At 61.3% G+C, this 25,292-nt stretch overlaps 10 protein-coding genes across 10 annotated transcripts; 5 read left to right on the plus strand and 5 right to left on the minus strand.

Annotated features, from left to right (window-relative positions):
- Nucleotides 1-1,016: 1,016 nt before the first annotated feature.
- PAN0_001c0045 (acyltransferase ChoActase/COT/CPT) lies at nt 1,017-3,565 on the plus strand (the record flags this gene model as incomplete). Its single annotated transcript, XM_014803665.1, has 2 exons — nt 1,017-1,277; nt 1,439-3,565. The coding sequence occupies 2 exons, from the start codon at nt 1,017-1,019 to the stop codon at nt 3,563-3,565; spliced, it is 2,388 nt and encodes a 795-aa protein (XP_014659151.1).
- Nucleotides 3,566-3,826: 261 nt separating this feature from the next.
- Nucleotides 3,827-5,539, plus strand: PAN0_001c0046 (p-loop containing nucleoside triphosphate hydrolase protein; the record flags this gene model as incomplete). Its single annotated transcript, XM_014803666.1, has 1 exon — nt 3,827-5,539. The coding sequence occupies one exon, from the start codon at nt 3,827-3,829 to the stop codon at nt 5,537-5,539; it is 1,713 nt and encodes a 570-aa protein (XP_014659152.1).
- Nucleotides 5,540-6,796: 1,257 nt separating this feature from the next.
- Nucleotides 6,797-8,860, minus strand: PAN0_001d0047 (fumarate hydratase; the record flags this gene model as incomplete). The annotated part of the gene is made up of 2 exons (XM_014803667.1): nt 6,797-8,299; nt 8,825-8,860. The coding sequence occupies 2 exons, from the start codon at nt 8,858-8,860 to the stop codon at nt 6,797-6,799; spliced, it is 1,539 nt and encodes a 512-aa protein (XP_014659153.1).
- Nucleotides 8,861-9,567: 707 nt separating this feature from the next.
- On the minus strand, nt 9,568-11,415 carry PAN0_001d0048 (uncharacterized protein; the record flags this gene model as incomplete). The annotated part of the gene is made up of 1 exon (XM_014803668.1): nt 9,568-11,415. One exon carries the CDS (start codon nt 11,413-11,415, stop codon nt 9,568-9,570), a length of 1,848 nt encoding a protein of 615 aa, XP_014659154.1.
- A 281-nt stretch (nt 11,416-11,696) lies between these two features.
- PAN0_001c0049 (Rsm22-domain-containing protein) lies at nt 11,697-14,543 on the plus strand (the record flags this gene model as incomplete). Its single annotated transcript, XM_014803669.1, has 1 exon — nt 11,697-14,543. The coding sequence occupies one exon, from the start codon at nt 11,697-11,699 to the stop codon at nt 14,541-14,543; it is 2,847 nt and encodes a 948-aa protein (XP_014659155.1).
- A 182-nt stretch (nt 14,544-14,725) lies between these two features.
- PAN0_001d0050 (uncharacterized protein) lies at nt 14,726-15,646 on the minus strand (the record flags this gene model as incomplete). Its single annotated transcript, XM_014803670.1, has 1 exon — nt 14,726-15,646. The coding sequence occupies one exon, from the start codon at nt 15,644-15,646 to the stop codon at nt 14,726-14,728; it is 921 nt and encodes a 306-aa protein (XP_014659156.1).
- A 675-nt stretch (nt 15,647-16,321) lies between these two features.
- On the plus strand, nt 16,322-17,590 carry PAN0_001c0051 (methyltransferase C2A9.10; the record flags this gene model as incomplete). Its single annotated transcript, XM_014803671.1, has 1 exon — nt 16,322-17,590. One exon carries the CDS (start codon nt 16,322-16,324, stop codon nt 17,588-17,590), a length of 1,269 nt encoding a protein of 422 aa, XP_014659157.1.
- Nucleotides 17,591-18,656: 1,066 nt separating this feature from the next.
- On the plus strand, nt 18,657-19,864 carry PAN0_001c0052 (heme oxygenase-like protein; the record flags this gene model as incomplete). The annotated part of the gene is made up of 2 exons (XM_014803672.1): nt 18,657-18,946; nt 19,021-19,864. 2 exons carry the CDS (start codon nt 18,657-18,659, stop codon nt 19,862-19,864), a joined length of 1,134 nt encoding a protein of 377 aa, XP_014659158.1.
- A 100-nt stretch (nt 19,865-19,964) lies between these two features.
- On the minus strand, nt 19,965-22,766 carry PAN0_001d0053 (uncharacterized protein; the record flags this gene model as incomplete). Its single annotated transcript, XM_014803673.1, has 1 exon — nt 19,965-22,766. The coding sequence occupies one exon, from the start codon at nt 22,764-22,766 to the stop codon at nt 19,965-19,967; it is 2,802 nt and encodes a 933-aa protein (XP_014659159.1).
- Nucleotides 22,767-23,890: 1,124 nt separating this feature from the next.
- On the minus strand, nt 23,891-24,847 carry PAN0_001d0054 (uncharacterized protein; the record flags this gene model as incomplete). The annotated part of the gene is made up of 1 exon (XM_014803674.1): nt 23,891-24,847. The coding sequence occupies one exon, from the start codon at nt 24,845-24,847 to the stop codon at nt 23,891-23,893; it is 957 nt and encodes a 318-aa protein (XP_014659160.1).
- Between the last annotated feature and the right edge of the window lie 445 nt (nt 24,848-25,292).

Consider the following 25,292-nt stretch of genomic DNA (forward strand, 5'->3'; position numbering starts at 1 on the left):
AGGTGGCGGCGTGGTGCGTGGGGCGGAGTGCCAATGAGCGTGCCGTGCGGCGTCCATGCGGCTCCCACTCTGGCTCCTCGACCCACGAGCGTGTTCCAAGCTAAGCTCGCCCTTGCCTGTCACGCTTGGGCTTGGACGGCGTCTGCATGCTTGCTTGCTTGCAAAAGCAATGCGAGCAATGCCAGCCATGCCACACATGCGATCCACGCATCGAGGCGAAGCTTTGATGTGGCTCGCAACCAGCCAAATGCTCGCCGAGGACGCCGGGAGCTGCATGAGATCGGTGGCTGCACGCCTACAACTCAATCGAGGCGCGTCGCACTGCGCTTGTGCGTGTGCGTGTGTCAAGAAGAGAGAACAAAAAAATCCACATGGTCGCCGTGACAGCTGGATTGGCTGTCCATGCGCGCTCCACGGTCTCACCCTGATTGGCGCTCCTCTCGCTCTCGTTGCGCGACGACGATCGGAACGGCTGCACCGCGCCTCGTAGCCGAACTCGACCTCCGACTTCTTTTTTCCGCTTTCAAGCTGTCAGTCTCTCGCTTTCTAACACACTGTGCGACAGAATCCGTCTTGCGTCACTTCCGAATTCTTTGCTTTTACTCGGCCGACTAGGTGCCGACGGGTGCTCACGGTCAAGACGATGCTTCTTGGCCATGGCTACGTGCGAAAAGCTCCGCCTCCACACCAAGCTCGCCATGCTCTCGTACCGAAGCGGCACATTGTGGGGTACCTTACGAGGGCGCATGGAGAATGGCCAGTCAAGGGCAGACGGCCCCGTCGCAATTGCACCGGCTGTCAACCGGTCATATCCATCCCTCGCCTTCCCTCGCGTGCGTTGATTGTTGGGGCGGGAACACCGCCAAACCAATGCCGGCAACACGCGAGCTTCCTCTTCCCGGACTTGTCGGCAGTCGTCGGTCTGAAAAATTGTCCGCAGAGAAAAAGCGCATTTCCTTTCGGCACGGCATACACAGAGCAACAACGGACCCGGGTGATCTTCGGTGGAAAAAGACATGTTGGCACGACCTCAGCCAAGGCCCACCCAGCCCGAAAGAGATGCAGCGTGGGGACTTGAATCGGCGGGGAGGGCCAAGAGGTGGAGAGCGGGGCTGGGCAGGGACGAGCCAATCACCGAAGTGAATTTTGACTGGCTTTCAGCTGAATCGTCGCAGCTGAAATCGCTGCACCGGCCAACCGCTTTCTCGCCGCGCGGAAAGACCGGTCGTTTCGGCTCGGCTTCCCCGCTGTGGTTCCATCGCTTTTGCCAGGGGCCGGTGCGTCACTCTGCTGCTGCTCGCCGTGAAATGCGCGGCGGCGCCAGAGACCCGCAAGAAGAATCAATGCGACGCTGCCACACCCGCACCCACCGGCCGGTCGTCGAGTTTTCGACCGGAGCTCCGCTTCCACACAGTTGGCCCCGCCCGCCCTTTGCTAGCCGGTCGATCGTGGATATAGATACACGCAGCCGGTCCTCATCGCTCGTCGCCATCTCTCCTCCTTCTTCTACTTCTTCCCCCGCTCACTGCATACTGCATTCTCCGCACCTTCAATCCACCGCTCGCAACATCCCCTTGGCTCCCTCGACAAGCCCGCTCGCATCTCAAAGAGGACGCTCCTCATGACACTCCTCGGTCTGGGTCGATCGCAAGCTCGCTCCTCCGCCGCCCGACTCGCTTCGCAAAGGCCCCTCTCGCTCGCCGCCAACTTCAAGCACGCATCCGCACCCGCCATGTCGCGCTACTCCTCCTCCTCCTCCACCAACTCGGGCGGCATCGGCAACGGCCCCATGTACGAGGGCCAGTCCGCCATGCCCCACCTGCCCGTGCCCGCGCTCGAGCAGACGTTGAAAAAGTACCTCCGCTCCACCGTGCCGCACCAGTCCAAGGAGTCGCTCGCCAAGACCGAGCAGGCCGTCCAGTCGGCGCTCTCGGGCGCCGACGCCAAGCTCGTCCAGACGCTCCAGCAGCGCCTCGAGGACCGCGCCACCAAGGAGGGCCGCGAGAGCTGGCTGAGCGAATGGTGGAACGACGCCGCCTACATGGCCTACCGCGACCCCGTCGTGCCCTACGTCAGCTACTTTTACTCGCACAAGGACGACAAGACGCGCCGCACCGGCCCCAAGCGCGCCGCCGGTCTGCTCAAGGCCTTCCTCGCCTTCCGCAGGCTGCTCGAGACCGAACAGCTCGCGCCCGAAAAGGGCAAGGCGGGCCCGCTGTGCATGAGGTCGTACAAGTGGATGTTCAACGCCAACCGCATCCCCGAGATGCCCTCGGACACGGCGGTCAAGTACGACTGGAAGGCCAACAACCACCTCGTCGTGCTGCGCAACGGCCACTTTTACGAGTTTGACCTCGTCCACAACGGCCAGGAGCTCAGCGAGGCCGAGATCGAGTCGCAGCTGCAAGCCATCCTTTCGGACTCGGCGTCGAGCAAGCCTGTAGCCCAGCCGGTGGGCGCGCTCTCGTCCAACAACCGCGACAAGTGGACCGAGTCGCGCAAGGCGCTCGCGGCGCTGCCGGGCAACCAGCAGGCGCTGGAGCGCATCGACAGCTCGGTCATTGTGGTGTGCCTCGACGAGACGGCGCCGCACAGCATCGAGAGCACCGCCTGGGGGCTTTGGTGCGGCGACGGCAAGAACCGCTTCTACGACAAGCAGCAGATCATCGCATTTGCCAACGGCAAGTCCGGCTTCATGGGCGAGCACTCCATGATGGACGGCACCCCGACGCTGCGTCTCAACGACTTTGCGCTGCAGGCGCTCGAGGCGGGCAAGATCGACCTCGGCTCGACCAAGCGCACCGATCTGCCCGCGCCCAAGCAGATCAGCTTCAACACGGACAAGAACGTCGAGGCCAAGATCGCCGAGAGCATCGGCGACTTTGAGTCGCTCATGGGCAGGCACGACCTCGCCGTGCTCGACTTCCAGGGCTACGGCAAGGGTGCGATCAAGAAGTTCAAGTGCTCGCCCGACGCGTGGGTGCAGATGGTGATCCAGCTGGCTTACTTCAAGATGTACGGCAAGCCGTGCCCTACGTACGAGTCGGCGCAGACGCGCAAGTTCAAGTGGGGCAGGACCGAGACCATCCGCTCGGCGAGCGTCGAGTCCAAGGCCTTCTGCGAGGCCATGGAAAGCCACTCGGCTAGCGATGCCGAGCGTTACGAAAAGTTCCAGGCGGCGGTCAAGCAGCACCTCGGCTACGCTACGGCTGCGGCCGATGGCCAGGGTGTGGACCGCCACCTGTTCGGCCTCAAGAAGCTGCTCAAGGAGGGCGAGAAGGTGCCGGCGATCTACGAGGATGCTGCGTACGCCGCGTCGTCCACGTGGAAGCTTTCGACCTCGCAGATCTCGTCCGAGGTGTTTTCGTGCTGGGGCTTTGGCGAGGTGACTCCGGAAGGCTTCGGATGCGCCTACGCCATCAAGGAGAACTCGCTCACCTTCACGCTCACCTCGCTCAAGCTCGGAGCGGCCGATCTGAAGCACTACATCAACGAGGCCGCCGTGGAGCTGCGCGACCTGCACCTGCGTCTGCAGCAGAACGACGCGCCCAAGAGCAAGGCCTGAGCGCTCGCCGAGCGTGTAGATCCAGTTTGGCATTGTGAATACGATACATAGACTTTTGACGTGGTGCGAGGGCGTGCTGGAGAGTGCAAAAAAAGTGAGAGAATTTTGTGGTCGACTTTTTTTGGCGGCTTTTTACGATAGGCGTTTGGAAGGTCAACATGCGCAAGTCGGAGTCGGCAAGATGGGCGTGTGGAGGCGGCGGCAAAAACTTCCGCAAGGGTTCACTCGGCACCGCATGTAACCACGGCCACCATACGAAGCATGCTGCGGTCAATACTGCGTCCAGCGCGGCCGCCAGGGTCATTGTCGAGGCTGGCGGTGCGTCCATTCGAGCCGCATGCGGCAAGTCGACCGCTGGGACGGCGCTTGGTATCGTCCAGCGCCGCTTTCGCCGAGGAGGCGAGTACATCTTCAGCACCCACGCCAACCGCAACGGTAGTGAAGGATGGCTTTGTTCCACGCAGCACATTCGCCTTGCCATCGACTACGCCGTCATGGTACGCTGGCCACATGGCGCGGGCGATCCGCTCGATGCCGTACCTCCTGGCGCGCTACCCCCCTCCGCTCGTGATCGAAGCGCGCGATGCACGTCTGCCGCTCACATCGATCAACCCGGTCTTCGAGCAGCTGCTGCGACGCGCACCCACAGCCAACGAAGGACTCGATACCGACACGGGCGTGTCGACATGGCGCACCCGCCGGCTCATCGTCTATCTCAAGCGCGATCTCATCCATCCCTCGGTCGAAGCGAGCATCACAGAGGCATTGCGCGAACAGGATCCGCTCCAGCACGTCATCTTTGTTGACTCTCGAGTGGATGCCGATGTGAAGAAGGTCTTGCATTGGGTGGAGCGTCAGGCACGAAAGATCGATCGAGACCAAGAGGCGAGTGCGCCACCGCAGGTGTCGGAAAAAGCAGCACGACGCGCAAAAAAGGGGCTCAGTGGGGCGTTTCGCCACACACCTACGCCGGAAGAGGGCGTAAGACTGTTGATTCTCGGCATGCCCAATGTGGGCAAGAGCAGCTTGTTGAATGCGCTGCGCAGAGTGGGTACAGGCAAGGGAAAGGCAGCCAGTACCGCTCCGCATCCAGGACATACTCGCAAGCTCACGGGTACCGTAAGGATCAGCAAGGCCGGCCCCACCAAACAGCCTCCCGAACCTCCTGCGCCGTCTCGACGCGGCGCCAATCGAGCCCGTTCCGACCAAGACGAAGATACAGCGGACACGGCGGGTGAAAGTGCATTCATGCTCTCCACGCAAGAATCCACCCCGGCGGAAGGGGAAAAGAAGCGCGGTGTACCGATCTACGTGTACGACACGCCGGGTGTGATGGTGCCCTTCCTGGGTCACGGTTCCGCCGGTGCCGAGCGCGGCATCAAGCTCGCCATCACTGCAGGCATCAAGGATTCGCTATTCGACGTGCAGCTCCTCGCCGACTATCTGCTGTACCGTCTCAACTTGCGTCCCTCGCAACCGGATAGCTTGCCATCGTACGTGCAGAATTTGCCGCTTTCGATGGGCGACTACGTTGCGACGTGCGACGATGCTCAGGGCAGGACGAACTCGATCTCCGAGCTGCTGTGGCATGTCGCCGGCAAAGCCCCGGGTTCGCTTCGCAAGGGTAATGTACGCGACCTCGATGCAGCAGCCCAGTTCATGCTGCAGCATTGGAGGACCGGAAAGCTCGATGCGAATACCGAGCTGGATCTCAACACTACCGATCATGACACTATCCGGCAGCGGGTGAAGGGGTTCTTTGAAACGGGCCTGCTTGGCGATTCGGGTGTGGTTACCGATAAGACACTCGATCCCATCCCCAACGAAAGTGACGATGGGAAGGTGAGGGGGGAAAGCAAGAATCAGGAACGCAAACGCGTCAAGAAGGCCGAGGTGCTGCAGCGCAAACACAAGCTCATGGCCAAAGGTATTGCGGTGGGCGCCAAACCCAAGCACAAGCGAAAGTCCAAGTGATCCCAATCCACACCCGACACCAATGCATCTAGGGCGTTGTCGAGACCAAAGCGCTGCCTTGGCTGGTCCAGCCGGGCCCGGAGCGCAAGTGCGTTTCAAGCCAGCTTGGCAAGGCGAGGGGATGCTCGGCATTGTTCACCGCTGGCACTCACTGCGACGGGGGACAAAGGAGAAGCAGCGTCAAGGGCGCTGCTGGAAAAACGCAACACGATGCGAGGTGATCAAGGCCGCTTGCTTGCAGCACGACTCAACTTCAACAGCGCCAACAAGGGGCCAGAAAGAGTCGCGCACCATCTAGATTCACGCTGTGGCCGAGACGCCAGACGCCGTAAAGAAGCATCGTCCTTGTCGTCAAGAAAAAGCAATCCTTCTCGCGCACACACACACACACACACACACACACACACACACACACACACACACACACATCTTTGTACTTGTACGCATCTATCCAACGCATCTCACTCTTGTCCAAGTTCCATCTGGGCCACTGGACGCGCATGCGTTCGAGCCAGGCTGTGTGGCAATGCTCTTTGTTCGCTGTGTTCCCCCTGCTGCGGCACCTGCGATCGCTGATGAGTTCGTCCACGTCACGACCATCGATGCGCACGTCCAATCAAGCACCCAATCGCGCATCTCTGTACTTGTACTCATCTAGCAACGCATTCCACGTTGGTGACACCAAGACCGGGGCGTGCAGCTCAATTCTAGGGCCTTTGTTTTGGACGCTGCGCTTGTTTGCTGTGGCCACCAACCGCGCGTTCAGTCATGAGGCCCGCTGCGTCACGGTGGTCGATAGCAGCCTTGTACGCATCTTTCAACGCAGTCAAGGTTTGCTGGAGACCAAAGCATCCACTTCCCCCAAAAAGGGAAAAGCGTTGAGTAAGCCGTGTCTCGATTGGTCGATGCTCAATCAATCAAACACACACCTGCAAGTTGTACGCATCTATCAGACGCACTTACACGTCGTCGAGTTCAAACCAACGCTTCCCAATCCAAATAGGACTCAGAACGCGAGTGCGTTCCAACAAGCCGCTGCGCGGACGCTGTGTGTTCAACGCTGTACCATCCCTGGCTGTGACCACCAACAGCGATCGCTGAAAAGCACCTCGTGTCACGCTGGCCCACTGGAGTGGCCGAGACGCGAAACCAACATCGCGTGTCAAACTGGACAATCGATCACGCACACACCTGTACTTGTGACGCATCTATCAAACGCATTTTCGGATTGCCGCACTTGAGAACACCGGCTCGGCTCTAGTTCTTGGGCTTGTACTCGGTGGGGCCGAGCATGAACTCGGGACGAACAATCTTCTTGAACTCCTCCTCGGTCATGAGACCGAGCGCGACGGTGGCGTCGACGAGCTTGGTGCCCTCCTTGTGTGCCTTCTTGGCGGCGGCAGCGACATTGTCGTAGCCGAGGTGCGAGTTGAGGATGGTGGCGAGCATGAGCGACTCGTTCAGGATCTTGTTGATCGTATCGCGGTTCGCCTCGATGCCCACCACGCAGTTGTTGGTAAACGATCGTGCACCGTCCGCCAACAGTCTAATCGACTGGAGCAGGTTCTTGACCAACACGGGCTTGAAGACGTTCAGCTCAAACTGACCGTACGAACCAGCCACCGAGATGGTGGTGTTGTTACCCATGACCTGCGCAGCAACCATGGTAAGCGCCTCACACTGCGTAGGGTTCACCTTGCCCGGCATGATCGACGAGCCCGGCTCGTTCTCCGGCAGACTCAGCTCGCCGAGTCCACAGCGAGGACCCGAGCCGAGGTAGCGGATGTCGTTGGCGATCTTCATAAACGAGACGGCGACCGTGTTGAGCGCACCGCTCGCCTCGACAATGGCATCGTGCGCCGCAAGCGCCTCAAACTTGTTCTCGGCGGTCTCAAAGGCGAGGCCGGTGATGTTGGAGATCTCGGCGGCCACCTTCTTGTCGAAGCCAATGTAGGTGTTGAGGCCGGTGCCGACGGCGGTGCCGCCCTGGGCGAGCTGCGAGAGGCGCGGCAGCACGGCCTGGACGCGGAGGATGGCGTTGTCGACCTGCTTGACGTAGCCGGAGAACTCCTGGCCGAGGGTGAGCGGCGTGGCGTCCTGGAGGTGGGTGCGACCGATCTTGATGATGTCGTCGAATTCGGCGCGCTTCTTGTCGAGGGCGGCGCGGAGGAGCTCGAGGGCGGGGATGAGGTTGTTGGTGATCTGGGTGACCGAGGCGACGTGCATGGCGGTGGGGAAGGTGTCGTTGGAGGACTGGCTCATGTTGACGTGGTCGTTGGGGTGGACGGGGTTCTTGCTGCCGAGCTCGCCGCCGAGGATCTCAATGGCGCGGTTGCTGATGACCTCGTTGACGTTCATGTTGGTCTGGGTGCCCGAGCCGGTCTGGAAGACGACGAGGGGGAAGTGGGAGTGGAGCTTGCCGGCGATGACCTCGTCGGCGGCCTGGCAGATGGCGTCGGCGACCTTGGCGTCGAGGCCAAACTGCTTGTTGACGGTGGCGGCGGCCTTCTTGAGCACGCCAAAGGCCTCGATGAGCGGCTCGGGCATGCGCTCCTGGGGTCCTCCAATGTCAAAGTTCTGGAGGGAGCGCTGGGTCTGGGCGCCCCAGTAGCGGTCGGCGGGCACCTGGAGCGGGCCGAAGGTGTCCTTTTCGGAGCGGAACTTGCCCTCAGACATGGTGAATGCGGAGGAGGCAAAGGCGCGGGCGATGGCGGGGCGAGCAGAGGCGATGGTGAGACGCGGGGCGACGCGAGCAGATCCCTGGTAACGAAAAAGAGTGCAAGTGCAGCGTTAGCACGAGATGGTTGAGGATGATGATGGTGATGAAGGAGTGAGCAACGAGGACGAGCGGCTGCGGCGGACGGGCCAACTGGGCGGCGTAGCGAGGCGTAACTTGGCGCGTGCTGGGCCGTGCACCCAAGCGCGAGAGAGCACCTTTGCACCGGATCCAGCCGCCGCGTTTGGGCGATTCATGCACCCCCGCATCTTTCCGATGGTGGTGCTCCGCATGCACAGGAGACGCAATGCTCCACCAAAGGTGTTGGTGCGAGCATTGCCGCTACTTCCGCATTGGAGAGCAGCATCGGAGCGTATTTGTGCCGCAACAAAAGGGAGAATCGTTGGCGATGCGAAAAATCAATTTTAAACGGCAGCCTTTCGCCTGTCCTTCCTGATTTTGTGCCGCCTTTTCCCAAGCTACTCCCTCCATCCTCGTGCGAGGGGGTGTTGGTTCGCTGTGTCCACGTTGCTCTGAGCCATGGCAGCGGGTGGATTTGAGAGACTTACCCTGAGGGATCGAAGAGCGACCGATCGAGCGACCATTTTGGACAGGCGTGTGTGTGTGTGCGTGTGTGCGAAGAGGGAGGATGTGGGTGGAGAGAGAGAAGCGGCAGGAAGATTCACGGCGCTGATGAGGATGACGGTGCGTTTGGACCGGCGTGCTTGTTGGAGTTCGACCGGATCTGCTCGGCGACTCTCTCACGCTCTCTCTTTCTCGCTCTCGCCTTGAACTCTCCGCAACTTGCGACCCACGCATGCTCCTCATCGCTCCCCACCTCGTCCCGGATCGCACTCCGCCAGTCCTGACCAATTCGATCCGTGTCTGATTCAGCAAAGCATGCTTAGAAGCCAAACCTTTCTGCTCAAGATCGAAGCTCGAAGTGAGCGTGTGCAATGCTCCGAGTAGCACGGACGCTTGGATCTTGCAACTGCATGTGCCGCTCCTCTGTGTAACTTTGATCCTGCAGGGGCCGAGGACCGGGTGGAAGCCTGGCGAAATTCCCACCACTTTTTTTTTTTGGACGCTTGCGATCCGTGACCTCCCGAACACGATCCTTCCGAAAAATCCTCCGCCCGAACCTTTCCTTTCGCACTCGCTGCCTCGCTGCCTCGCTGCCTCGCTAAACCCGAAACCCAACCTCCACTCCGCCCGGCGTCGATCTCACATCTTGAAAACAAAACTCTACCGATGTCAGATTGAAATTGCGCTGCAGCTATGCTGTGCGGGTACGGCGTTGTGGATTCGTGATTCAGGCAAAGCCGAACCATTGGCTCCACCTCGCCGACGCATTGCGAGCCTGGTCTCGACTGGTGCGCTCGGGCGTGTCGTCGAGCGATACGGCTCGGCCAAATACATCTTCGAGGCCCGTCGGATTCTGCGGCTCCCAGAAGCGTTGCGGCCCGAGTTGAAAGTGGTCGTAAGCGCCGCTTTCGCCCAGAGCTCGCGGTGGTTTTGGTGCAACATTGAACCACGAAGATCCCGAGTTACGCGCCACGTCGTCCATGTCTTCGTCGGATGAGCTCGACATCCGACGTCGTGCACTGTACGTTGCCACTTCTTCCATCACCGCGTCGCCGTCCGCATCGCGCAGCACGCGCGGCACCGCCACGCCGTCGTCGTCGCCAAACGCGTCTTGAAGCACCCCAATCGTCGTGGCAGCGGCGGCGAAGCAGTTGGGCTTGGGCTGATCGTCCAGACTGAGACTCGTGAGAAGCGGATCCGCCGACGAATGGCTCGGATGGTCGGTCGCCACGATGGGCTGCGACACGAGCTGCAGTGGTTTCGGCAGCCGCACGCTGAGCTGGCACGCAGCGTACGCAGTGAGCCCCATCTCGCTCGCCAGCAACGCAGCCGCCGCCTGCCGCAACAACACCACTCCATCTCGATCCATCGCAGTCGATCGCCGCAGCGCTGAAAAGAGCGAAACGGAATGCCCGATTCGCCACGCCGCCACAACGAGCACTGCCGTGCGAAGCGCGAGCATGACACGCTGCGTGGCGCGCCATGTGTCAAGACCGTCCACTTGGACGCGGATGTTGCGCGCGTGCGCCGATTCAATCGATCGCTGCATTGGCTGCATCCGTACGCAGTGCAGCAGCAGCAATGCCACGCACACCACAGCTAGCAACCCCCTCCGCCTCGCCTCGTACATTTCGTCCATTCCGCGCAGCACCGCTTCCGGTCGCAAAGCAGCTAGCAGATAGACGCCCCATATGCTGCCAGTGATGAGCGCAAAGAGAATCCATGCGGGTGTGGACGTCGTTGTCGCGCTCCAAAGGCTCGCTGCACGCATCGGCGGATCGCCATGTTGTTGCTCCACAGGCGTCGAGTCGCCCTTCGAGAGCGCGGCAGCTCGCAACGGAGTGCTGCTGCGAGCAGGCGATGCTAGCCGAGATGCAGCTGCAACATCTGCACTGCTCGCCGTCTTCTTGAGCTCGAGCCACTTGCCCAGGCTCCAGCTGCGCGCATATCCGTCGCGCTCCGAGATGCGTTGCTGCACTCTTGGCGCACATTGCGCGCACACCGGCGGGTATCGGGCTGCAATCGACGCCTCGTACTCTGGCAGCTGCGCAAGTTTCGCATCGTATCCTGGATCATCCTCGCTGGGCAGGTAGTCGGCAAGCATGTTGAGCGTGAGCACCTGGTTGGTCTGGCACGTATGGCAGAACACGAAGCGGTCGCCGTCTTTCGTCGTGCTGCTAGGCTGTATCGAGCATGCTGTTGATGCCACGGTGCGCTTTGGGGTCAAAGGCGTTCTCGGTCGTGTGTGACGTAGGAGCTGATTGCGGTCGCGATTCCACGCTTCGTCCCACATTGGGCGCGTGTACTGCTGCACCGGCTCTCCATCTTGCGTGGCTACATTCTGGCAGTGGCAGCTGGAGCAGTACCAGTTGAACGGCGTTCCCGTCGAGATGGTGGTCGTCGATGAAGTGGCCAGCTGAGAGCTCCGTCCATCGACGTGGCTAGGATGGCTCCCGTCCAAAGGCGAGTCGGGCGTGTATGGAGGCAGGATGGTGCTCGTGGTGCGGCAGAAGAAGCACTCGCGTTGTGGATAGCCCGAGCCGCTTCTTCTGGACCACGGCCATGCGCTCCACATCGTCGCTGGTCTGATCTGGCCTAGAATTTGTTCATGGTCGTGCAAAAGACGTTAAGCAGAGGTGGGAGTGGATGCTGGTGGTCGAACGACAACGTGGAGTTTCAGGGTCCAACGCCTTCGAAAGCTCAGTGCGGCGAAAGTGCCACATTTTTGTGATTTCCAATCCGGCGCTGCTCAGCAGCGGAAGCCCGGATTTCGGCAACTTTTTTTTTCTTCTTCTTGCACCCTCCACCTCGACGAGCCGCCACTGCCACCCACCATCATCATCACTGATTGGCAGAATGAAGGCTGTCCTGCGCACTCGCAGGCTGGGCCAGGCTGCCCACCTGAACCGCCCTTCGCTTTCGCACCGCGCGCTCTCCACGACTCCATCAGCACGAGCCTCGCGCGCAGAGTCGCTGGCCAAGGCGGCTGAAGCCTCTGCCACTGCATCCGAGCGTCTTTCCGCCGGCGGTCCACCGCTCGCAGGACCCTCGTACGCCGCACGCCAACAAGCCAACAACCTGGGCCGATCGCAGCAGCTGCTCTCGGAGCCGTCAGATTCCAACGCCCAGCTCCGGCTCAGCTCGTCCCAAGCGCGCCGCTCGCGCGCAGCTCGATTCGGCACCAGCAGACACGTGGCCTATGCGCCGCCGACTGCGCTTCAATCCAGCGCCGACCAGCTCGCGCGTTCGACGAGCGAGGGAGACGACGACGAAGCGGCACTGGCCTACGCTGCGCCCGCAGGCACCTCGACCTCGTCGATCTATCTGCCCGAGTACGTCGCCTGGGCGATCTCGCAGCTGATTGCGGCCGCCAACGATCCCAAGCTGCTGCGTGTGGATCACCTCAAGCTTGCGCACCTCACCGATCCGCAGGAGCACCTCGCCGAAGCGGCACACATCCCACCCAAGCGCTCGTCGCTCCTCCACCTCGCCACCGTATCGCCCCAGCGCTACGCAGCCATCCTCGCCGTCTTCTCGGAAGTGCGACAGCGTCTGTCCCACCGTGGACCCGTGCAGGAGGCGGATGCGGATCTGGAAGCTGTCCTGCCCACATGGACGCCGCAGACCGTGCTCGACTTTGACTGTGCCGCGGGTGAAGGGCTGTGGGCGGCGGCGCAGGTCTTTCGCCAGGACGATGCGGACCCGCACAGCCCCACGTCGCTGCAGCACTACCACGGCTTTGACCGCAGGCCGAACCTGCTCAAGAGCGGCAAGAAGGTGGCGCAGTCCTCGGCGTCCAATGCCTCCCCCGCGGACATCAGGCCCGCCGCACGCGACGTGAAGCTCAAAGACGAGGGCGAGGAGATCGTCGTCGATGGCGTGACGTACTACGAGCAGGACTCCACGGAAGCGGATGAGGTCGAGATCGACGAGCAAGATGCGCAGGCTGAGGTCGAGTACTTTTCCGGCGCTCCGTCGGCGATGGCGTCGGTGGACAAGACGTTCCAATCGGTGCCTCTTGCCAAGGACCTTGTGGGGGCAGCGGCGGGCGGGCGGTCGCTTGCGCTGTCTGCGTTTGCGCTCAGCCTGATGACCAACGATGCAAACCGTTTCGAGGCGGTGCAGGCGCTGTGGGACTCGGGCGCCGAGGTGATGGTCATCATCGATGCGGCCACGCCGCGCGGATTTGCAAGTGTGGCCTCGGCGCGCGCACAGCTGCTCGAGCTCGGTCGACAGGCGGCGGGAGACCAGGGGGTGCATGTGGTGGCGCCGTGCTCGCACGACAAGCCGTGTCCTCTGCTGCATCCGTTTGCCATCGGCAGCTCGGTCGCCGCCGCGGTGGGCGCAAGGGCGGATATGGGCAATCCGTTCAAGTCGAACGACGTGTGCGGGTTCTTTGCGCGTTACCATACACCGACGTTCCTCAGGCGCACCAAACACTCGGATAGGGGAGAAGAGAATGTGGCCTACTCGTATGTCGTGGTGCGCCGTGGACCAAGACCGGGCCTGCTGAGCGAGGCGCAGAGGAGGGCGGCAAAGCAGGGCAGAAAGAATGTCCAGCGCATCGCGGCCGAAATGGCAGACGAGGCCAGCAGCACCAAGTCTGGCATCCTCGATCTGATTCGCAGCGCTAAGCTCGATGCTGGCAAGCGCAGGCAGCTTGAAGAAGTGGATGCCAGCGCCGCCATCGCTGCGCCGGAGCGTGCGCACGAGAAGGCGGACGCGGACGGCGAGATGAGCGACCAACAAGCCATGGACGAGCTGCTCAAGCTGCTCCCCGACGCGCTCAAGGCCGAGATGCAGCCCAACGGCTCGCCTTCTACGGCACAACTGACGCCCGAGCAGCTGGATACCATCATGGCCTCGGTGCGCTCTTCACTGCCGTCGAGCAGCGCCTCGAGCCTTGTAGCCGCCGACAATGTGGCCGAAGGGGCTTTGGGGGAGGATGGGATGATTGGCGTGACGATGCCTACGGCGGGCGAGGAGCTGGCGATGCGGCTCGAGTCGTACGCGTGGCCACGGCTGATCAAGCCTCCGCTCAAGAAGGGTGGACATGTGACATTCGACGCGTGCTGTAGCTCCGGCAACATCGAGCGGTTTACGATCAGCAAGGCTGCTGGCAAACAGGCCTACCAGGACGCACGCAAGAGCAAGCAAGGCGATCTCTTCCCGCACCCGCCTCGTTCTCGGTCGGTGATCAAAGCGCTCAACCCTCTCACGGCTCTCGAGTACCAATCTGGCGCGGAAGAGGTGGATTTGATGGAGAAGCTTACGATTCGGGCGCCGAGCAAGCTGAATCGTTCGCAGCAGCAGGTTCAACTCGTCGGAGTGGACGACGAAGATGCGGATGCGATTCTTGCGGAGCTGTATGGGGATATGGACGCTGGTGGAAAGCCAGTTGATGTGGGCATGGCATCGTATCGACTCATCTCGCCCAACTTGGTCACGCCGACGCGCAGACAGCAGAAACAAATCAGCATCAACTATGCCAACAAATGGAACACCCCCGCAACCACCAAGACCCGCCTCACCAATCCACGCACCAACCTCAACTCCACCCCCCAACGCAAACCCACCCCCACCAACACCGATGGCGACGGCGACGGCTTCCAGAGCTCCCTCCACCCGCCAGAGCGTAAAGTCCGCCGTTCGTCCCGTAAGAAATCGCGCGGCGACTGGGATAGCGAAATCTTCGGCCACTAAACCCCCACTCCTTGCTAAGAATCGCACACGATCAAGTGTCAAAGAGTTATGCGCGACCAAAGGTATATGTGAGATTAGGTGTGCATGAGTAACAAGATCACCAGTGTGAATGGACGAGTAGGATTCGGTGTGCGGGCCGGACATTTATGCGGCCCACACTATCCCCCGCCGCGCGCGCGAGCTCATCCCACTGTGGTCGACTGGGGTGCTGCACCTGTTTGGCCGCGCGGTAGTGGCGACTGACGCAACGCACTTGGTGCGCTCGCGGGACTGAACCGTTTGGCTGCATTGCCGATGGGTGCTGCTGCCATCAACCCATCCGGCGTAGCAGTGCGCGATGCCGAAGCGGTGCTCACGAGCGACAGACTCGCCAGCTCCGACTCGATCGCGTCCGAGCCCGTGCTGGCTGCGCCGTTGCTGTTGGTGCGCGACATCTTGGTGGGCGAGTCGGCGACGAGCGACGAGCGCGCCGCAACCACCGGATTGGCAGGCAGGCCCGCGATGCCACTGAGCGTATCGACGCCTGCCAGCACGCGGTTCGCGGGCGAGGGCCCGCCATTGGCCGCATCGAACAACGCCGCAGCTACGGGCTTGGGCGGAAGGTTGGGGTTGGAGCCGCTCTGCTGACGCCGGTGGCCGAGCGAGCGGCCGAACGACGGCGTGTGTGCATGGCCGCGCAGCGGCTTGGAGTGGTCGGGCGTGGCGGGCATGGGAAGCTCGGCGGGCTGCTTGGTGGGGCTGCCCATCACACCGCCGGCGTTGGAGCGCGAGCGCTGTCGATTCGAGACGCTCGAGATGATGGCGCTGGCATCGTCGCCATCGTACGGCTTGATCCTGGCAGGCACGCCGGTGTCGTTGATGAGCTGCTGCGGCGGCGCCATGATGGTGCGCAGGTACGCCTTCTTGGCGGTGGCCGGGTCGGCAAAGATGATGAGCGCGGTGGTGTCGTCGACCCACTTGATCTTGTAGCCGCCCTTGTCGTCCTCGTAGATGGCGAAGGCATGCTGCAGATCGCGCGTCTTGAGGTGCGGAGGGAATCCCGAGAGTTCGAGGATGCGTGTGACGAGCGGCGAGAGGAGTGGCAATGCGGAGGCGACCGACATGATGATGCAGTGGCAGAGGGTGCGAGCGGCGAGCAAAGTTGGTGTGGAGAAAGAGAGAGAGAGAGAGAGAGTGGTGGAGATTCAAGTTAGAATTTTGCGCCAGCGCGGACGTGCATAAGCTTGCGGCGGACAGCTTGGTGCGGGAGCAAGATAAAAGCGTTGTGAGGATAAGGTTGGACGCAAAGTTGGACGCGGGGGCGATAATGTGATTGTGGGGGCAGTGCGTATGGACGGTGAAGCGATGCGGACGAATGAGAGTAGGATGCAGTGGAGCAGCAGGAAACTGGGAGATGGAAGCGTGTCGGAAGCGAGAGGGGATGGACGGCCGAGGGGAGATGGTGGAGTTGAGCAGACGTGGTGATGAGGAGGGCGACGTGTCGTCTGCACTGATTCTGCTGAGCTGCAGCGGCAGAATTGCGCCTTCTGGACGCCTCGCGCTTTGGGGCATCAAAGCGTGGTGAAAAGCGCGAGATCTTTGGGCTGTGCACGCGCGCAGCTGCAGGTGACGGGTCATTGTGCCGCCGCTGGGCGTCTGCCTCTGCCGAATGCACGCTCAAATTCGCGCGTCCACTTTTTCGCTCCAAGCGCGCGCGCGTAGAGCAGCTGCCTGCCGACCAGCCTGCGAGGAGATGAAAGCATGCGGTCGTCAGCGTGGAGCACGGCGAGGATTTTCCCATGTCTGTTACAGCGATCTTACATATCGTAAAGGTCGAAATGCAGGGTCCATCAAGAGATTCTTCGGCGGCCGTTGCCTCACCACCACTCGCAACACCACCCTTTGCACGTAGGCTCGTCGTCGGCTTCATGCGCCACGACAGCAGCGAACAGCATGCTTTCACCGTGAAACAGCCTCTGGACAAACCAGTGCACGGGAACTTTCAGCGCTACTACCACATCCGCAATCCCGCCGGTCTAGACGCTTCCGCCAGCACCGCCGACGTCCATCCTGCGCTGGCTCTGGATAGCCGTGTGGCCGCCATCCTCAGATATCTCTCCTCCCTGCCTAAAGGCTTGCAGTCTGTCACAAATGCATTGGATATAGGATGCAACACAGGTAAGCTCACCATTCTTCTGGCGCAGACGTTGGCACGGCAAGAACCATCGGGAGAGCTGCGACCGATCTGCGTCACGGGCGTCGACATCGATCCGACGTTGATCAGCCAAGCGAGAGAGGCTGCGGCAAGAGCTCGCTCGCTTCACCGACCCGACGAAGAGCTCCAAGGCGCACAGCCAGAGACGTCAAGCCAGCCACCCAGTGCGGCACAACCACACCTGCCGGTCGACGCGGCATTCTTCCCCTCGGTCTTTCCGCTCCTGTTCGGCGCAGTTCCAGCTCCTCGCAGAATCAATGACGCAGACGAAGCAGATGCCGATACGAAGAGAGATGCCGTACATTGTGCCCACCTTTGCCCTCCCCAGCTTGACTTTGTCGCGGCCGAGTGGGTGAATTTGCACTCGCGCGACGCGCCGAGCCCGTTCCGTTACGACCCACACGAACTGTCGCTCCTGCAAACCGTGGACACGGCAGGGTACGACGTAGTGCTAGCACTATCGCTGACCAAGTGGGTGCACATCCAACAAGGCGACCGTGGGCTTTGCAAGCTGCTCGCACGCATCTGCAGCGTCCTGCGGCCTGGCGGACACCTGTTTCTGGAACGGCAAGAGTGGCGGAGCTACCACTCTGCGCACGGCCTCGATCCGACGATGCGGCACAAGATCAGGACGCTGCAGCTGCGGCCCGACGGCGATTTCGAGTGGCTGCTCGACTCGCTCGGACTTAGGCTGGTTGAGACCATCGGCTACGGTACGGGACTCGGCTTCTCACGTCCACTGCAGGTGTTTGCAAAGCGCAAAGAGGTGAGCGTGACGATGGCCGAGCACTTTATGTGCGATTCGGAGGAGGGCTTGCCTTGGGCCGCGCGCTCATCGGCCTCTCACGCATAATACAGTTGTGGCTTTGGGAATGGCGTGATGCGTGCATGCATGTGTGACCGCAAAGATCGAGGGCCAATCTAATCAGATTGCACCGCGGAAGAGGTCGGAAAGCGTCGAGAGCATTGGATCACCGGCAAGCCACCGATGCATACCGTACCGCTCTAGCTCCAGCACTTGTGCAGACTAAGCGCCGATGATGCGTGTCCGAGGTGCAGACAATGCGGAGCGTGACTCGAGTTTCTTGGCGTTGCCAAACCGAGCGGTGCACAGGTGGCCTCGGCGCGAACAGGCAAGCATGCAGCAGGCCGGGGCTTAGCGCGTTGCGGTTTATCAGATTAGATTGGTGCGGTCCTGCTTTTGCCGAGGCGCGCAACCTTGTGAATCGCGCGCGGCGTTGGTGCTGTCCAGCCGCTATCGCTCCACCGAAGCACGCCTGCTTGGCGGCCCGCCTGTTCAAGCCACTTCGACCCCTCAGACGCCGCGCCGAGACTGCGAGACACGAGACGGCGCTCCCTGCAAGTCACACGGTCATTCTGTCCTTTTCCGTCCACCTCTGGCGTGGCTTCATCGACCACCCTCCATGAAGCTACATGAAGCTGAGGGACAATCAGGCATGGTGGAGCGAGGAATTGCACTGCACGGGAGGGGAGCGTCTAGACCGGATGCAGGGGTGGAGTCCGTCGCCTTTTTTTTTTTTTTTTTTGGGTGTGGCATGGCGAAATCGAATTTTGCATGGAGGCGTGTCGGGAGTGCTGCATCTCAGCCCCGGCATCTGCAGGCAGGCACTCTTGGACCCGCGATCAGGCACCGCACCCGAGACTCAGCCCAACCCAACATAGGAGCCAAAGAGACCCTTGGCAAGCCGCCTATCATCCATCCCGCACGCCCACGGACGTTGACAGCAATACATCACTCGCCCTTTCCCCCGGACCAAGGTGCAACTAGCGGCGGACTGCGTGACGCTTTGCTCTGTACCCGACGCGACTCCGCACACGCGCTTATCTCCATATATAGACCGCCTCGTCCCCTGCAACTATCCCCTCAAGCTCTTTTCAGCATCGGCCTGCTTTCGATCATGACTTGTCCCTTCGCAAAGTTCGCGGGAATACTGCCTGCGTCTGCCGCACACGTGCGTGCTCTACACGGTCTTGACGCGACCGTATCCGACACCAACGCGCAAGGGCTGTCGCTATCCGAGGCATTGCGTGTGGGGACAGCACGCAGCCATCGAGCGGTGGAAAAGTCGCGCGGCGTATCGTTGCTACTCCAAACCACCGCCACCGCCTCGGACGCAGCACACGAAGGGCTCAGCTTCGATAGAACCGACTATACCCGCTTCAACATTATGCTCGCCTGCATCTACACGTGAGTCGCCTCCTCCCTTACCCCGGCGCGAGTTGTTGATGTTCGATTACTGATGAATGTTGGGGGGTTTGTAGGGTTTTGGAGTCTGCCATGATTGATGCACAGTCGACATCGTTGATTGCGCCGCTGTTTGAGGATGTGGGTTTGATGGCGGGCCTGGCGCGTAGTGCGGTATTGCTGGGTGATATCCATGCGCACCTGGACACGATCCACGTTCACACAGGTGCGAGCCTGTCGGATCTTGCCGAACACGAGCGCGACAACCTCACCCCATCCTCATCAACATTCCCGGAAGATACGGAGAACCCACTCGCTCGAGCACGCTTGCTGGCGCTCGTTCAAGCCGCCACACCACAGGCGCTCTCCCTCACCCCCAACTCTACAGCGCCAGTGCTGGGCGAGGAGCACATTGCACTGCTTCATCCCGCCCAAGTGCACGCCACACTCGCCTACGTCGAGCGACTCACCCACATCCACCCAGATCTGCTCCTCGCACATGCATACACCCGCTATCTAGGCGACCTTTCCGGAGGCCAGCACATCGTTCGCAAGGTCACCAAACGCTTCCCCACACCCCGCACCGGCGCTGGATTCGCATTCTACGCTTTCGACAACCCCTCCCTCCTCAAGAACCGCTTTCGAGAAGCAATGCACGCCCAACAGCTCACAAAGGCACAGATGCAAGAGGTGGTGGACGAAGCAAATACGGCGTTCGATTGCAATACCGCACTCTTCGAAAGCTTGCTACCCGCAAACATGCGACAATCCAGCGAACGTACCCACAACAGCACGGCGGTGCATATGGCCACGAAGAACACACAGCTCCCAATCGCTGCTTGGATCGTCGTAGCCGCTGCAACCGCCACAATCACCGCGGCCTGGCTCGCTCACTCCCCATCCCCCGCCATCCTCGCATAGCCATTTGCCCACGCAACCACTCTGTTCACACACACACCCTTCTTGTGCCTGTGTCTGCCGCGTGCGCCGAATGTGTGAAATTGACTCTAAGCTGGTTTTGCTACGCAGTGACCGCACCTTGCGTGCGCCTGCCCCGTGCTGCCGGCCGTCGATCGTCGATACAAAGCCCACCTACATCCGGCAGTCCCGCCACCTGCAGCGCGTTGGTCCGATCACCCAACGGCGCCGGTCTTGGCCTTGGCGACGCCGCCGCGCCTGTGCTGACAAGCGCCCGCCGCTTGGACGCACGCGGCGGTGCAGGCAGCGAGCGCACATTCTCGTCCTGCACCTCCTCGAGCGACTCGGCCCTTGCAACCGGCGACGCCTCCGCACGACCACCCTTCACCGCCGCCAGATCCCACGCCGACGTCGAAGTGCGCAATCTCGGCCCCGTCGCCCCTACTCGCGACAGCGCCTGCAGATCCATCGAGCTGCCGCGCACCGCAAACGTCTGCGATGCCGCGCCTCGCAGCGTCCGCTCCCGCCCCGCACACGCAGCGGCCCAGTCAACACTCCCGCGCCGCATCGGCGTCTCCATGCGTCCCAGCCAGTCGCTGCTGCTGCTGCGGCTGCTGCGCGCGGCATCCTCGGCGCGCAGCTGGTCAAATGCCTGGATCATCTGCTCTGGCGGCAGAATGCGCTCCACCGGCAACGGAGGCGTCGCCAGGCATTCGCTCGTATCTCCGTCCATGCTCTGGAACCCGATCTCGGAGTTGTCACCCGCCTGTTCAGCTGGAATGGCGACGCACACTTCACGAGCCAGCAACGGTCTCGCGTCGGCACGACTAGTGGTCCTTGGACTTGAGACTACAGCGCAGTGAGGTTGAGGCGCGGGACTCGCCGAGTCAGCACTGCTGTCGGCCAGTGCAGGCGCGATGAGCTCGTAGCTAAAGTCGCCCTCGGCCGGCTCTACGCGTATCGAAGTATCCGCGTGCATCTCGTGCGCCGAATCGTCCGCCTGCATCGATGCAAAAGCCTGTTTGACGCTCGGCCGCGCCCTTGGACGCAGCGAGCTGATCGTATGCCGAGTGAGGCTCAGCAATGAAGCTGTGCGTGTCATTCCCCTCGACTTTCTAGCCGAGGCATCATGTGCCGAATTCCCATGCCCAGAACCCCGATCCTGGAAGCTGCCATATTCGCTCGCAGATGAAGGCATACGGCCTGTTTCTTGAACAGAGGATGTGCCCTTCGGCAACAGCCGGAAAGATTTGAGCTTGCTGAGGCCCCTAGACGGCTCGTGTCGACGCGCCTCGGACGAGTCGCGCGCATGATCCTGACTGCCGATCTCGAGGCCAAGCCCTACCGTTTTGGCTTGCTTGACTGAGGCTTCAGAACTGGAAGAGTTGTCTCGCCACGCCATGATGCGCGCCGAGCCGAACGCCAAGATTGAGCCCGACCGACGGTGTCTTGTGGGCACGGTGGGATCTGCCGCTATCGTGGCGGCACTAGAGGGCTCTGTGAGTCCGCTCGTAGTAGCTTCTGTAGCTTCTCCGCTACCCTCCGTCATCGGCTGACTTAAGGACGTTGTAAAAGCACAAGCCGTAGCAGGACGGGCGACCGAGACGCTGGAAGAAAGCAGCCGAGTGCTCGAGATGCTGTTGCGGCGTGTGCTCACGAATGGGCTTGATCCCGAGAAAGACAAGGAGGACGAGGTGGTAGAGATAGATCTCTTGTGCTTGCGATCCGAGCGCAGCTGCATGGTATCGGGTGGACCCATCGGGAGCACGTTGCCCGCACCTGTGGATTCGGCAGTCCGGCTTGGCTGAGTCGATGCGGTATGTACGTCCTTGGGACGACCTGAGGCGGCTTGCTGCAGTGCTCGGGAGCTGGCCAAGGCCAAGCCGAGGCTGGAAGACGACGCCACCCGCTTGCGCGTCGCTTTTGGTGTTGTGTCGTCGATCGCGGTCCCCACGCCCTGCTCCATGCTTGGCAGCAATGGGCTGTTGGACAAGCTTGCGGGTGTGCGGAAGCCCGGCAGGTTGCCGAGGGACGGTCGCGACGACACGCGTTTTTTGGGCAGGAGCAAGTGGGCAGGCATGCCTTCGACTTCCTGGAGCAGGCTGATTGAACGCGACAAAGCCTCAAGCCAACTGTCCAAGCCCTCCTCTGACATCGTGCGAAGGTAGACGCGCTCGAAGCTATGTCCAAAGTTGGACAAGATCGGAGTGCGCGGCGATGGGGCGCCGCTCGAAGACACGTCGGTCATGTCGCTCCAGTCAGCGACGGAGGCGACACTCGAGGCCGAGGATGCCAAGGCGGCAGGACTATCGGTGCGAAAGGTAGAGCTCGATGACGAAGAGACTTTGGCGTAGAGTTTGCGCGATCCCGATCTGAGCTTTGCCCACGAATTCGAGTGGGAGGAAGAGGTTCTGGTGCGAGGCTCAAAGTTGGTCGACAGGACAACAGGGGTATGTGTGCCGGACTTGAGTGCCTGAAAGCTTACGCGCCCCGAGGACGAAGCGAGGGAGGGACGAGGCTCCTGATCGGTAGGGTCACGCGGTACGCTGTCGGACTGGAGCCGGTTGAGGCTCATGGCTGACTTTGGGCGGAAGAGCCGGGAGCTCTTGGGAGGCTCGAGCGGAGTGCAGCTGATGACGAGGTTGTAGAGCGCGTCTGTATGCGGCGGTGCTGGCTGAACATAGGCAAAGGAGCGAAGGTCGATGGTGCAGATGGGCTCGTCGGGCATCACGATGGCGGCGGTGCGATCGTGGTAGACGAGCAGACAGCCATCTTCGAGGCTGCACCACTTTTCGGACCAGGCGGTGCGGTCGCTGGTCTGCGGACTGTCGGAGAGAATGGCGGTGTTGAGGATAAGATGGCCTTCGAGGCGAGGCATGCGCAGATCGAAGGGTGTGGCCGACATGGCTGAGAGGAGCGCAGTGTATGCACTGGAGAAGGTGAGTGAGCCGGATGGGGCCTGTACTAGAGCATGCTGGTGGTGTAGACGGTGACGCTCCAGTGAAGCGGTGCGAAGCTGATGTGTGCGGTGTTGGCCAGCAGCACTGCAGGTGGGATGGTAGAAGCAAGTATGCGCCACCACAATCCGGATCGAGGCAGGGATGGTGGGTGGATGCGACTGCGTGGGTGATGCGGCGCATTCAGTTGCAATTGCTTGCGTTGCTGTATCACAGCCGACCGCGACGACCGACTAACTTAGCGGTTCGGGTTGAGCCGTGCTCCCTCTGTGTAATCACACGCTTCGGAGGTGCAGCGATTCCGGCTTTCAAAGGTGTTGTTCTCGGCTCGCCGCCGTCGACGTGTATGAGCGTGTTTTTCTTTGTTGCGAAACAAATGAAAAAAGGACGTGATGGTCTCGGCTAGCCCAGCGAGTCCCCTCTCTGGAAGCGCGAGAGATGTGGACGTGCATGCATGTGACCGCCTTTTTTTGCCTCGATTCGCCTTTGCCTCGACTCGCCTGAGATCGCCTCGGCGGCCTCGCGGTGCCAGCCTCGACCACGCGCCTGGCCACACCGCCAACAAACAAATCCACAAACAAAGGCCATGCAACCCTGACCGCACGCTTCGCCTTCTTCCTTCTGTCGACACGTTCACCGCCCACCGCTCACTTTGCTGGCACGCACACGTTCGGATGAGTAGAATGACGTGCGTCGCTGTACGTGAGGGCAATGAGAACATACAGATCGTGAGGCTTATAGTATCTCGTCGGGCCATGCCGAGGTGCACGCATGCAGGCCATCGCAAGTGCTCTGGTCGGGTCGGCATTTCCGCGCTGGCGGCTTGAGCTCCGACGCGCTTTTCCGCGCTGGGTTGGCTCGACCCTCGCCGGATCGCCGCCGGTCTCGACCTTGCAAGTAGTGCTTGTAAGTGCTGCAGCGGAAGGCAGCTGCGGCCCGCGCGCGCGTCTGTCAACTGTCATTTGCCTACACTTGGCTGTCGTCCCTATCTGTTGCTCGTTGTCAGAAGGTTCGTTGTCTTTCGTCGTGTGGATCCATCTCGCCTTGGCTTCGTTCCGATCGGACTTGCTGCTCAGCGGAGCTTGCGACCGTGCGCTTTCGAGCAGTCGAGCGAGGGGAGCTCCGTGGCGAAATGCGCGCACGTCCCAGGGTCCAGATTGGTCACGTCCGGAAGCCTGTCGTTAGCCCGCCTGACGCCCTCGACCGAACTCTGAACCGCCAGCTCGGCCGATGCGAGACCGCCAACCGCGCCGACCAGGCCTACTCCTAGCAAAGCTTTGGTCGAGGGTGACAGCTTCTGGCCTTCGTAGTGATGCTGTTTGAGGCTGAGAACAGCCGCTTCCACCGCCGCCAGCCGCTCCGAAGGATCGGATCCGGCCGACGAAGGCATTCCTCGATACAGCTCGTGCCTGTATCCTGTGCTCGCCAGATCTCCCTTCGCATCAAAGACGTAGAGGGGTGGGGGCCTCTGGGCGTCAAGTGTGCGATGCATGCCATCTTCTTTGACTTTGACGGGATGAATCTCGTCGAGTTCTGAAAGGCGCTCGCTTGGCGATCGGCTGAGCGCACTCGCAAAGCTCTCGTTGTCGCCCACATGTTCCAGCGCGCCTTGGGCTTCCTTGGCGGCGTCGACAAACTCGCGTTTGACCACATGCGCAGCGCTCCGCAGCTGCTCGGCTTGCTTGGCGGCGTCAGCTCGCGCGACAGCCGCCTGGAGCTTTTCCCTCGCTGCATCTTGACGGTGCGCGAGCTGCATCGGTATGACCGAGCTGGCAATGTAGCCACCTGTACCCGCCAAAGTCAGGCCTGCACCAACGCCGGTGATCCACTTTTCGCGTGTGCCGAAAAGTGCCTTCTTCTGCGAGGCTTCTTGCACCTTGTCGTCCAGCTCGCTCCAGTGGCTATCGAACGACCGCATAGTCTCCGGTAGCGACACCTCCGCCGCTTCAACGTTGCGCATCAGAGGTGCCGCCGACGTGATACCCGTCAGGGTCAGATACATCGCCGTGATCGCTGTGTTGAGCTTCATGTTCGCAAGAGTAAAAGTGACGTTCGGGATGCGAAATAGGGAGGCTTGGTGTGGCCTCCATCCGCCACTCTGATAGCCGGGCTACTTATGCGACTCTGGGCTGAACGGCGTGTCGGGTTCCAATGCGGTGGATCAAGCCGTTGCCTGCAGCATCACCAACGGGATCCTTATCGTGCACGCATCCAACGCCCGTGCGCCAAGCCCACATCTCATGTCGCCTCACCAATTGCATGGATCGCCTTTGCAACTGCCATGTTCAACCCACCTCGCTTGCTCAGAGTCTCAAGCTCATCCTCGGCTGCCGAGCATAGATAGGGTGCTCTCCCGTATGCCCGATCGTGCAGCATGCCCGTGGATGCAGAGACCAGCTTCCTCGCTCAGGCCATGCAGGAACCAATCCGACGGTTCGTCCGACCATTCGCCCACTCAGGCCAATCTCGCGCAA

This window comes from Moesziomyces antarcticus, assembly GCF_000747765.1.
Source record: "Moesziomyces antarcticus DNA, scaffold: scaffold_v10001, strain JCM 10317, whole genome shotgun sequence".
NCBI lineage: Eukaryota > Fungi > Basidiomycota > Ustilaginomycetes > Ustilaginales > Ustilaginaceae > Moesziomyces > Moesziomyces antarcticus.